At 37.6% G+C, this 10945-nt stretch overlaps 2 protein-coding genes and 1 non-coding gene across 4 annotated transcripts; 2 read left to right on the forward strand and 1 right to left on the reverse strand.

Moving 5' to 3' along the window:
• Positions 1 to 769: 769 nt before the first annotated feature.
• On the reverse strand, positions 770 to 2786 carry LOC112178784. Its single transcript, XM_024317004.2, has 5 exons — positions 2475 to 2786; positions 2311 to 2377; positions 2157 to 2205; positions 1533 to 1577; positions 770 to 1242 (listed from the first exon to the last, which is right to left on the reverse strand). Exons 1-5 carry the CDS (start codon positions 2733 to 2735, stop codon positions 1176 to 1178), a joined length of 489 nt encoding a protein of 162 aa, XP_024172772.1. The 5' UTR covers positions 2736 to 2786; the 3' UTR covers positions 770 to 1175.
• Positions 2787 to 3954: 1168 nt separating this feature from the next.
• On the forward strand, positions 3955 to 6582 carry LOC112178579 (F-box/LRR-repeat protein At3g26922). 2 transcript variants are annotated; one of them, XM_040509836.1, is made up of 4 exons: positions 3955 to 4154; positions 4340 to 5330; positions 5420 to 5557; positions 6136 to 6582. In XM_040509836.1, exons 2-4 carry the CDS (start codon positions 4431 to 4433, stop codon positions 6436 to 6438), a joined length of 1341 nt encoding a protein of 446 aa, XP_040365770.1. In that variant the 5' UTR covers positions 3955 to 4154; positions 4340 to 4430; the 3' UTR covers positions 6439 to 6582. The 2 variants fall into 2 exon arrangements, with proteins under 2 accessions (XP_040365770.1, XP_024172495.1); XM_024316727.2 differs by having other exon boundaries at positions 3956 to 4154; positions 4371 to 5330.
• A 1105-nt stretch (positions 6583 to 7687) lies between these two features.
• On the forward strand, positions 7688 to 7761 carry TRNAI-AAU. Its single transcript has one exon. It is a non-coding gene; the product is annotated as a tRNA-Ile (tRNA).
• The last annotated feature ends 3184 nt before the right edge of the window (positions 7762 to 10945 follow it).

Genomic DNA, 10945 nt, shown 5'->3' on the forward strand with positions numbered 1-10945 from the left:
AAGAATTACAGTGAGCGATTGTCCAGAGCCGGCCCTAAGATTTTGGGAATTCGAGGCTAACAAAACGATGGGGAGCTTGCAAGCCACTGCTTACGAGGCTCATAGAGCGGCGTCAGCAGCCAATGTGATAAATGATGCCATACGAGATGTTTTTTCCCATCCGAGCTAGTCAATGGCGCCATGAGTAGAGGTTAATACACCAGCTAGGTAGATTTACGTTAGTCGAGGGTAATGCACAACATGACTACTCCTTCATCCTTCTGTCAACCATTGGATGAGTATTATGTACTATTTGCTAACTATGTTCTTAACTACTTTTAACTCGCTCAGAATTCTGTAGGCCTCTAGCTTGAATTGGTCCTCTAACTAGCCTTTACTTATCTGTTCATAAAACTTGTTTACCTTCTCTCACCCTATCACTACTGAAGTTATAGAGATTTGCGATGTTTAACAAATTAAACCAAGCAGGTGTTTGAACCATGCATGAAATCGGAAGATGTGTATCTAAGGATGCAATCAATTAGCATAAATATATTGTTGCTGTATATGATTAGAAGAACCATATATCCCAGATCACTTTGGTATCCAATAGATCATTACATCTCCAATTCATCATTTAAACTTAGCTATCAAACTCTAGTACCTAAATATTCACCCCAGCACAAAACTAGGGAAAACCAGAAAGAGTTTGAGTTACAAAGAATAAACAAAGTAAAACTAGAAAGAAGAATCAATTGGCCACCTACATTCAAACCCTATGTATTTACGATTTACCCCACAAGTGGAAAAACGGAAGTTTCCAAATTGCAGTTCACCCTAGGAAATTATACAGTAACAGTACAGCAACCAAAATTTTAGGCAATTAAGGGTAACTGCAACTTGGGAAAGACAACCACTAAAATGTTCGATTCCAAGCAGCAACAAAGAATATAAACGTAATACCTGTTTACCACAGAAACAATCCCCAAATGCTCTCAACATTCTACACCTACAAGATTGTCAAATGATTTGCACTGACTGGACAACTAGTTTATGAGCGCAGAAAATGTTTCATGAAAATCCAAACATGACCTGACAATGACCATGATTTCCACGAAACAATCACAAATTAGCAAATATGTTGGAAGAGAAGATCCCACATCCATAATTGAGGTAGCGAGTCGGGCAGGTCGACATCATGGAAGGCGAAGGAGCCTGTTAACTCCAGAGTCTAGAGCATCAACATTTCTTCTCAAGAGTTTTCTGGACGAATGTGGATTAAGGAATCCAGATCAACAATACCAACATCACAAAAGTAAAACATTCCACAATCTAGAGGTATAGCATTCCAGTGGATTCCAAACTCATAACTGTGTTCGCATCCAGGGGTTGGTAAGCAACTTTTCTCAACTAGCAACAGTTTCTAACCCACTGAGCATCCATCGAAACAGAGTAGGATCCATCCAAGATTTAAGCATAAATAAATAGCAAGGTGGAAGGCCAAAAGCATAAGCACATTTATAGGCATACACAGAAACAAATGTTAAGGATACAGCTGCAGGGCTAGACTATCAACACCCTTCATTTCTTCATTTAATCTACCAAAAAACAAATACATTTGTTAGTTTTATTAGATGACAGTAAATTACCCTCCCATCTTCAAGCCTAAAAAATAATAGGATTGACCTAAACTAAGACCGCACCCAATAGGTACCGGGACTTGATTTTACATAGGCATCCATTCATCAGTACATGGAATCACCAGATTTGCCAAGAAAGTTTGTGGTGGCAATGTGGGCAGTCATCACAAGGATGTGTGTCCAAACTGTTAATGGCAAACACAGTTTGACAACTTTCACATCTTCCAAACTAACACACACAGAATGCAAAAGTTTACAGATGGCATACATCTATTAAGAATCAGATAAATACTAACAGGACATGAACGAAATAAAAAAAGTACGGTGTGGATTCAAGGCAGTCCCCTAATGCATCAATCATCTGATATCGAAACAAAAGTATAATTCTCTCAAAAGCCACCGTTCCTAGTTACTCTTCACAGTAGAAAACCTTTACCAAGCACCAAAACTTCCAAAACCAACATACATTCAAAGCCATTTCAAGTTTTCACATCAATTAAATAATAGGAACAAGATGATCAAAGCATTTAACACTACCTCAGACATGAATTTATGTAGCGATTCCCCTTCGTAGCAGCATCAAGCACTGCAATTCAAAAATCCAATCAGTTAGCAAGCTCTCTTTTCTCTACCGCAACTCGCAACGACTACTCAAAACTCATGACAATGATCAAAGTCTCCAAACACATACCGGATTCTTGAAGCCGGCCGGCGGCGTCGCCAAAGCAATGCATGTGATCAACCGAGTTGCTAGTAACCTACACAATCACATCACAAATTTGACAATCAGAAAAATTCAAATTCCACGGTGATTCAAATTTGAAACGGAGAAATTGAAATCAAAGCGGCACGGACTTCGGAGAGGGCGAGGCGGAGGGAGGAGAAGAGAGAGTTGAAGCTCTCCGCGATGGCGAGGGAGTCCCTCTCAACGACTTCGACTGCTCTGAATAGATCGGTCTGGTTCAGCTGAGGTTTTGAGTCGGAGCCGTCGTCCTGAGTATGAGCGACTGTGGAATCGGGACACGTGGACGGTGGATCGAGGTTTGGGTCGGAGATTGGGGTTTCGGAGCTCGGCGGATGCGGCAGCGGAGCTTGATCTCCTCCGTCTTCCTCCATCTTCTTCCCGCGGTCTCTGTTCGTGTTTGTGTCCAAATTACTGAAGCTTAAGCCTTTTTGCAGTCCGGCCCAACTAGACTATAAAAATGTTTGGGCTGGTTTCTGCTCAGTTACTCAATTCGGGCCTCTCTTTTTTCTGGTCAAACGATTTGGGCCTATTATAACCCGGTCCGAAGCATGTGACAGAATAATAAAATAAAAAAAGGTGACAGAGTTTGAATATCCCCTTTAATCTCATTGAAAATTAATTGTTTCGTAAATTAGAGTGAGTAATACTTAAAAAATTCTATAAAAAAGTAAAAATTAATTGATTGATTCTTCCTCAGGCCAAGAGATTCAATATAGTGAGTATATTTCAGAAGAAATATTAGAGTGGAGGTTATAGACGATATATTATAGATTGGTCAATAAGAAAGCTGAAAAATCAAAATTTTGGTCTTCTGAACTCTTTACTTATGCGTCCAGTTGGGGCTTAGTGCCACCAACCACCACAACTACAACAATTTTTTCCTCCCCTTGTAAACACAAGTCCCCAAAAACAGCACTAACCAGATCCACTAGCAATGAATCCAGCACTGTAAAAATAGTCTACGACCAAAAGAGACCTAATATGAATTACGTCAACCAATCCTTCATCACAACAATTCTTCTTTCTTGCAAATGAGTTGTGACCTGTTGGTAAGTTATAATTCCAATATTATAAAAGGTCATGAATTTGATTCTCATTAACGTAAGGATGTGGTGGGCTAAGGTTTTTTTATTTATTTACAATTTTTTATTTTTTTATTTTAAATTAACAAATCAATTACAAAAGTCAATACAAGAACATATCAAGCATAGTGAAGTGCATTCAAGTATAATTAACCCGCTAAACAAATTATCACATTCAAAATTTTGAATCAAAGCTCAACAATTAATTATTTTACTTTTTATTTTTTCAATATCCGATCATTAATTATCTGATCGTTTAATTTCCCAATCCCTTAATCATAGCCCTTTCAAATTCACTTCAATCTTTTTTCTTCTTTATCCTTTTTTTTTTTTTTTGAAAGGTCTTCTTTATTCTTTTCTCTCATCAAAAGAAAAAAAAATTATTCAAAAAAAAAAAAACAATTATGAAGAAAATCAAAGTAGTGTAAACCTAAAATGCGGGAGAAAATAGTAACTGACCAGAATCAGGTCCGCTAATTTATCCAATTATGCCGTGATAATAGCCATTCAAAATTGAAACCACTCGCACTTACCAAAAAACAATTGAAACCACTCGCCCTTTTCCAGTAGCGCCTTCACCGAACCCAACGCAACCCAACCCAAATATATAAGCGCTCACCAACTCACTAACCGTAGCAGTGTAGACGAAGAGAGAGCCGATCAGAGTGAAAAGGGCTTCAAACCCAGATGGCGGAACCAAGCAACAAGGTATTGCTTTCTCAATTTCTTCCCTCAGGGTTTACCAAATTCAGTTTTTTCATTTCATTTCGTTGTTCATTGTTGTCATCGTTTCCCTTTTATGTTTTTGTACAATTTTTTTTCTTCTCATAGACGAAGCAGTTTTCACTTGTAAAATGGGCTAGAGTAAAGTGGGTATCTGATTTTATGATTAGGGTAACATTTTGTTTGGTTAAAAATTCATAGGGTGGTTACAATTTGAGAAAGAGAAGGAAAACATGTGCTGTGGTGGATAGAATCAGTGGAATGCCGGATGAAATTGTAGTGAGTATACTGTCTTTCTTGCCCCTGAAGGAAGCACAGGCTACTTGCATCTTGTCTAGGAGATGGCATTATGTGTGGGCGTCTCTCATGACTCTCAACTTTGACACCAAGAAAAGGTTGAGCACCTTGAAGGGTCTGAAGCCGAAAGAACGAGACCAGGGCCTTATCAAGAGGTATGCTAAGTGGGTCAACAGCGTGGTTGAACAGCATAGAGCCCCATGCATTGACCAGTTCCGTGTTTCGTTTTATCTAGACAAGAGTTTTTCGACTTCTATTGATAAGTGGGTTGAGTTTGCACTGAAAAAGGGTGTTCAAATGCTGGAGCTGAATTTGTTAGAATATGTCTATTATTGCAAGATCAAACCGGGATATCCTTTTCCCCAGCAACTTTTGGGTCTCAACAGAGAAGGTGCAGAGTCTGCTTGGAAGCACTTGTGTCGTGATGGTCCAAGTCATCAACCCTGCGTGTGCGTTGGCTTGAAGTCACTCAGGGTTCTTACCTTGGAATGTGTTGACATCTCTGGAGACGTTCTCGAGTACTTTTTGCGCACTTGTCCGGTTCTGGAAAGGGTTTCGGTGTATGGTTCCTCAACATTGGTTTATCTACGAGTTGTCGGTCCATCAATTGCATTGAAGCACTTAGTGATACAAAGATGTAGCAACGTCGTAGGCATTGAGATTGTTGATGCAGATGTCATTTCCTTTACTTATGATGGTGGAGAGGGAATACATTTGCGTCTTGAGAATGTGCCGCATCTTGTTGAGGTATCCATTTATGAGCACCGTGAATATTACTCTTTTTTAAGCATTGATGTTCTCTTTGCCAGCCTTTCCTCCTGTGTTTCTCAGCTGGAGATTCTGAAAATGAATAATACGATACTGGTCAGTATGTGTTATTGTTCTTTTAATCTTTTTCTTGTCTTCTGTTTGTTTATTATATCTTCGTTCCTTACCTTTAGTTTGCATTTCAGTACTACAGGGAGAGTTATATGGTTCCCATGTTACCAAATCTCAAGCTTTTGGGATTATCCTTTAAAGATGATGAGGCACTAATGCAATTGGCTTCCTTCTTGAAATCATCTCCTTGTGTTGAAAGGCTTGTGATACATGTATGTATACATTGTTACTTTTGATCTTGTTTATGAGATTTATTGATGTTTTGGAATGTTGTGAATGAAACAAGATGAGAGAATTTTAGATTTTTCTCAAATGTGTGCTTATTGTTTGGTTGTGATATTTTGTTGAATTTTTGTTTCTTTATCTAGATTAAATGCCCTTGTGTAAATTGAATGCACCCTTTGACCTTGCATCAAACGCTATTTAGGTTAGTTTTGTACTTTTGTGTTCCCACTATTTGTAATAGTTTCCCTTGAGCAGAAGCATCCTTAAATGAAGATTAATTTTTCCCCTTTTAGAGATGAAATTCCTTTGTAATGGAACACTTGGATGTAAAACCAAATTTTCAACTTAACTAGGTAGGTCTTGTTCTTTACATTGATTATGAGTTTCAGTGTCTTTAGTCTGTAGCTATACTGTAGTCTGTAGCTATACTGTTTTGCCTATATATGTATTCTTTCTCATTCTAGGGGATATCTTCCTTTTGATAGACTTGATGAACTTGTGGCTCCTGTTGCATGCTTATACTAATTTGGTCTCTTGCTCATACTAATTTGGTCTCTTGTTACAGTTGCACTACTCAATATCAAATCGAAAAAAATGCCACTTTAAGAATAAGAAAGCTGCCAAATGCTCCCATGCAGATCTCAAGGCCGTGAAATTGGTAGGTTATGATGGCAGCACGCGCGAAGATGAAATTGTCAAGTACTTGACAAAAACTGCGATCAACTTGGAACAAATTGTTATCGATCCTGCCCGGAATTGGCTTTATAGAATACCAAAAAGGAAGGATGCAATGAGAAGAGAAGAACAAGTAAGGGCTCATTTTCGGCAGCTCAAAGTGCCTTCAAATATAGACTTTGTATGCTTGTAAGGAGTTTTGAACTTTTGATTGTAAAGATTTGCTTTTACTGATATAAGTTCAGTTTTATTTTACGTTACTAGGATTCAGAAATATGAACAAGAAATGGTATAATAGACAAATATGTTAATATAATATCGACCAGGAATTTAGTTTCATCATATGTTTGTTAGATACATTTCTTAAATAGAATCGCCAGCTATTAATTGGTGACCAACTACTTGGCACTTTTTTAGTTTCCTCCTAAAAGTGCAATTGCACGCCCTTGTATGAGAGTCCAAGTTCCAAGAAACTAAGCAGTTTTGAAGGGCATCTCTCATCCTTTACCTGACAATCCTTGTGTAGAGGTTGAAGCTTAGAAATGCAGCTTGGCAACTTCTCTAGACAACCCTTCAAGTAGAGAAATCCAATGCATCCAGGTCGAGTCTAAACAGATTATACTTCAAGGACTTCATCTTTGCTTGTTGAAAATACTCCGAAGTAGGTCTACAAGTTTTTTATGTCCAACTGCCTTTCCCAGTCTCGGATTCGGTTGATCCCTCCATGGTGCATCGACGTGGTATAGATTTGGCAAAGCTGATACGCATCCTGCACCATCTTTTTCTTTACTTGTTCGAAACTCATGCTGAAGGTATGTGCTGTAATCACAATTGGTTTGCATCCACATGGTATAGCTCTACAAAGCTGATAGCATCCTTGTAACCCAAAAAAAAAAAAAAAACAAGGCTTATAAGCATCCTACACCGTCTTTATCTTCACTCGCTTCAAAACTCATGCTGAAGGCTATGCTGTGTTCACAATAGGAGGCCAAAATATGTCGCAGTTTTAGAAGCTGGTTCCCCTTCACTGGTATTTCATACACGACACTGTTTCAGATTCCAGGATTTTTAAGCTTTGCAGCTTACCTATGCACTTTTGGCAGCAGCTTCACCTTTGTATTCTGTATGCTCAAGTACCTCCAGTAATGTGATTATTCCCCACATACTAGGGAAGTTGTATTGTAGCATCTGGAAAAATCCAATACTTTCACAAGCTTAAGATTTCCACTCATTGTATTGAGAAAAGAGCGCTCGAGGCATTAATTCATCTTGAAAATGCTTTGCTTGTTTTCCTTTTGAGTTGGTGTTGGTCTGTCTCTTGCGTTCATGCTGTGTGTTTATTTTTATAAATGTTTATTCTCATATGTTTAGTTTATATTTTTCTGTATTGCTAGTAACATGCAGAAGAAAAAAAACATTAAATCAAAACATAAATATCAATTGGCCTATTAGCTCAGTTGGTTAGAGCGTCGTGCTAATAACGCGAAGGTCGCAGGTTCGAGACCTGCATGGGCCATTTTTAATTATTATTTTTTATTTCGCATAGCTTATTTACATGACAGTTTTCTTCACTGTTATAGTGTTATTTCTTTTTCTATACTATTATTAAGATAATATGTTTTGTTAGCCAAAACCAAAATTTTTACATATTTAACTCTGAAATATTAAAAATTTTTGGGAATAAATTAAATTCTAAGGGTAAATATGATAATTATAAAATAGATTTTTATTAAGAAAATTAAAAATAAATGATCCCACAACCTTCAAAGCATCTCCAACAGTGATAGCTATATTCATAGCTAAAAGTAGCTAAAACTGGAATATGACTAGTTAAATATTGAGTTATGCTCCAGCAGAATACCTAAATGTCAAGTTAACTTTCAGTTAAATTCTCTGTCCTCTCTTGCTAAATATAGCTCGGTCTTTTAGCTAAAGTTAAATTTAGCTTTTGTTTAGTTATTCTACTAGAGATCAAATTTAGCTTAAAATTAGTTAAATTTCAATTTTTTTAAAAAAAAATAAGTATTCTATTGGAAATGTCCTCACTTTTTTCTCTAGCTATTTTCTCTCTGCAATAACTATTTTATTTAATTTATTTTCTTAAAAAGAAAAATTATTACACATGCAGTGCATGAATAAAAATGCTAGTAATTTAATATGGGACCCTTTAATATTTTAACACCTCAATGGCTAGGCCTAACTTGAAGGATGATGTGCGGCGTAAGGGTGGGTGGATGACCCTACACCTCTTTTTTTTTTTTTTTTTTTTTTAATAAAGGAGCAGAGCTCTATTTATTAGAAAGAGAGAATGTCAAAACAATAGGGACGGGGGCAAAACAAAACCCCCTCCAAAAACAAAGCAACCTACATCCAAAACCTAGTAGCACTGAAAGAATATCAGTGAAGAAAACGAAAATGAGGTAAGCCAAGCTTATCCCGATGACAAAGGTCAATAAGGAATTGGGGGATTGAATCCCAATAAACCAAACATGAAGAAGTTAAACCTACGTTTGCTAAAGCATCTGCAACTTGATTTCCTTCTCGGAATATATGAGAACAACGAAATTGCATCTGAGAGACATGAAACATACAATTATCCCATGCCACACGAAGTCTCCATGGAACAAGCTGGGGGGAATTGATGAAATTAAGAATAAGGGAAGAGCCAACTTCTAGCCAAATATGCTTCCACTTCCGCACCCAAGCTAGTTCAATTGCCTTAATAACAGTCATCACCTTTGCGTCTACTGAACAAGGGATGTCAAGATTACACGCAAAGGCACCAATAAATTCACCCCTAAAATTGCAGAAAACTCCCCCAAAACCAGCTTTGCTTGAATCATGATTAAAAGCCCCGTCGGTATTGATCTTGATGCAATCTAGGATAGGAGGAACCCAGTTCACTTCTACAATTCGGGGAGCTCTTCTAGGCTTACAAGGGACATCAAAGCACTTTAAAACACAAAACTCCAAAACTGAATTATTCATGCAACCAGAGGCAAGAAAACTGGAAGCCTGCATATACCCCATTATTAAACGACAAACATGAGTTGGAGAACAAGCATAATCCTCAAACTTGACTTTATTACGTGTTTTCCAAAGAAACCACAAAGTCGTACAGAAACAATTTAACCAAAGCTCCTTCAATTGAGGACTTCAATCATTCCCTCTTCTAGCATGCAACAAATCCAACAAAGAGCTTGGGCGTGCAGTCAACTAAAAAAGAGAGAGCCATCTCTGCCATATGAAATCAGCAAAAGGGCATGTGAAAAAAATATGGAGCAACAACTCACCATCTAAGCAGAACAGAACACATCTAGATGCTAGAGACACTCCACGTTTCTGTAAAAAGTCTTCCGAAATTACTCGGCCCCGTAACACCTTCCAAACTAGTAACGAAATACCATACCCTTCCCCACACTTTGGAGCATCTTAACTTCAAAATGCATGTTACTGATAATAGATTAATTAAAGCATCTTGAGTACAAAATAACAATAACAAATAATAATTGAATAGGTACGGATCACATAGAACAACATTGTCAACATATATAGTCAAATACATACCTAACCTACCCCATATGAGTGTTGACCTGAGGAAGACTACTTGATAGGCTGGATTTGGAAATTCATTCAGAGGTTTTGAACTTTTAATTACACAGAACACGTAAATTGTGAAGAACATACAACAACAAAACATATATATGTTCTACTTTCATTCATGTTCAGTGCACAACGATTACATTGTTAGCGTGAGTCATGGGATTGGTATCCCATTTATCATGGTAACTGTGGATTGATTAAGATTGTGTAATCAAGGAGAGAATATTTATGTAATTAAGGATAGAATATCACGTTGTAATTATTGTAATTAGTTTCCTAGTAGAACTCTGTAACTTCTGTATATATACTCCAATTTGGGAGATGAGAAATATATGAGTATTAGAAATTCCCAATCTCTTTGTTCTGTTTGACTTGGTATCAAACCAGAGATCCGTCTGGACTTTGTTCTTTTGTTTCCGCTGGAAATTTGTCTTTGTATACTCTTTAAGAGTTTGTCCTTTGTCTTCGTCCTCTGTCCCTTTTGCCCTAAAAACCCTAAAAGTACACCTTGCCGTCAAGTTTGTACTCTTTGAAAAAGTTTGTCTTTGTCATTTGTAGTAGCTCTGCCGTACTATTTTGATCCATCTAAATCTGTTTGTTCTTGAAGCTTCGGTTGTTGTTTGAAGAAGAAGACTGGGAGATTTGACCAACAAGGCAGCCATGAAGAACCTTCACACTGAAATCTCTAGTTTGACAGTTTAGGCCAAGTCTTCTTCCCCAGTCTCCTTGTCTCCTCAAAATGGGAATTCTCAGTATTGGCCCAGGAATCAGGGGTATCAACCGAATCAGAACTACAACAGGGGATCCGCTCCATTTTACAACCAGGTGACTTGTAACTATTGCAAAAATATTGGCCATTACAAGAGTCAATGCCCCAAATTGCTGAGAATCAACTCCAACAACTCTGGGTTGAAAGGTGGCAACAATAATCAAAGAAGCAAGGCGGCAATTCAGTTGGTGCATGAACCTGATTTCTATGGTGTGGAGGGTCAAGACCATACTAAGGGTAATGTTCCTCTAATTAAGGAACATCGAGGAAAAATTGGTTTTGCTTTGAATATTTCTGACTTTACTGGTAGTGATACATGGATAATTGA

This window comes from Rosa chinensis, chromosome 7 (genome assembly GCF_002994745.2).
Source record: "Rosa chinensis cultivar Old Blush chromosome 7, RchiOBHm-V2, whole genome shotgun sequence".
In the NCBI taxonomy this organism is placed as follows: Eukaryota; Viridiplantae; Streptophyta; class Magnoliopsida; order Rosales; family Rosaceae; genus Rosa; species Rosa chinensis.

Coding starts and splice junctions, on each gene's coding strand:
- LOC112178579 (XM_024316727.2), top strand. CDS start 4,134: ATGGCGGAACCAAGCAACAAG. Junction 5,331..5,419: donor AAATGAATAATACGATACTG/GTCAGTATGTGT, acceptor TTTGCATTTCAG/TACTACAGGGAGAGTTATAT. Junction 5,558..6,135: donor TTGAAAGGCTTGTGATACAT/GTATGTATACAT, acceptor CTCTTGTTACAG/TTGCACTACTCAATATCAAA.
- LOC112178784 (XM_024317004.2), bottom strand. CDS start 2,735: ATGGAGGAAGACGGAGGAGATCAAGCTCCGCTGCCGCATCCGCCGAGC. Junction 1,578..2,156: donor TACATAAATTCATGTCTGAG/GTAGTGTTAAAT, acceptor GTTTTTTGGTAG/ATTAAATGAAGAAATGAAGG. Junction 1,243..1,532: donor GATAGTCTAGCCCTGCAGCT/GTATCCTTAACA, acceptor ACATTCGTCCAG/AAAACTCTTGAGAAGAAATG.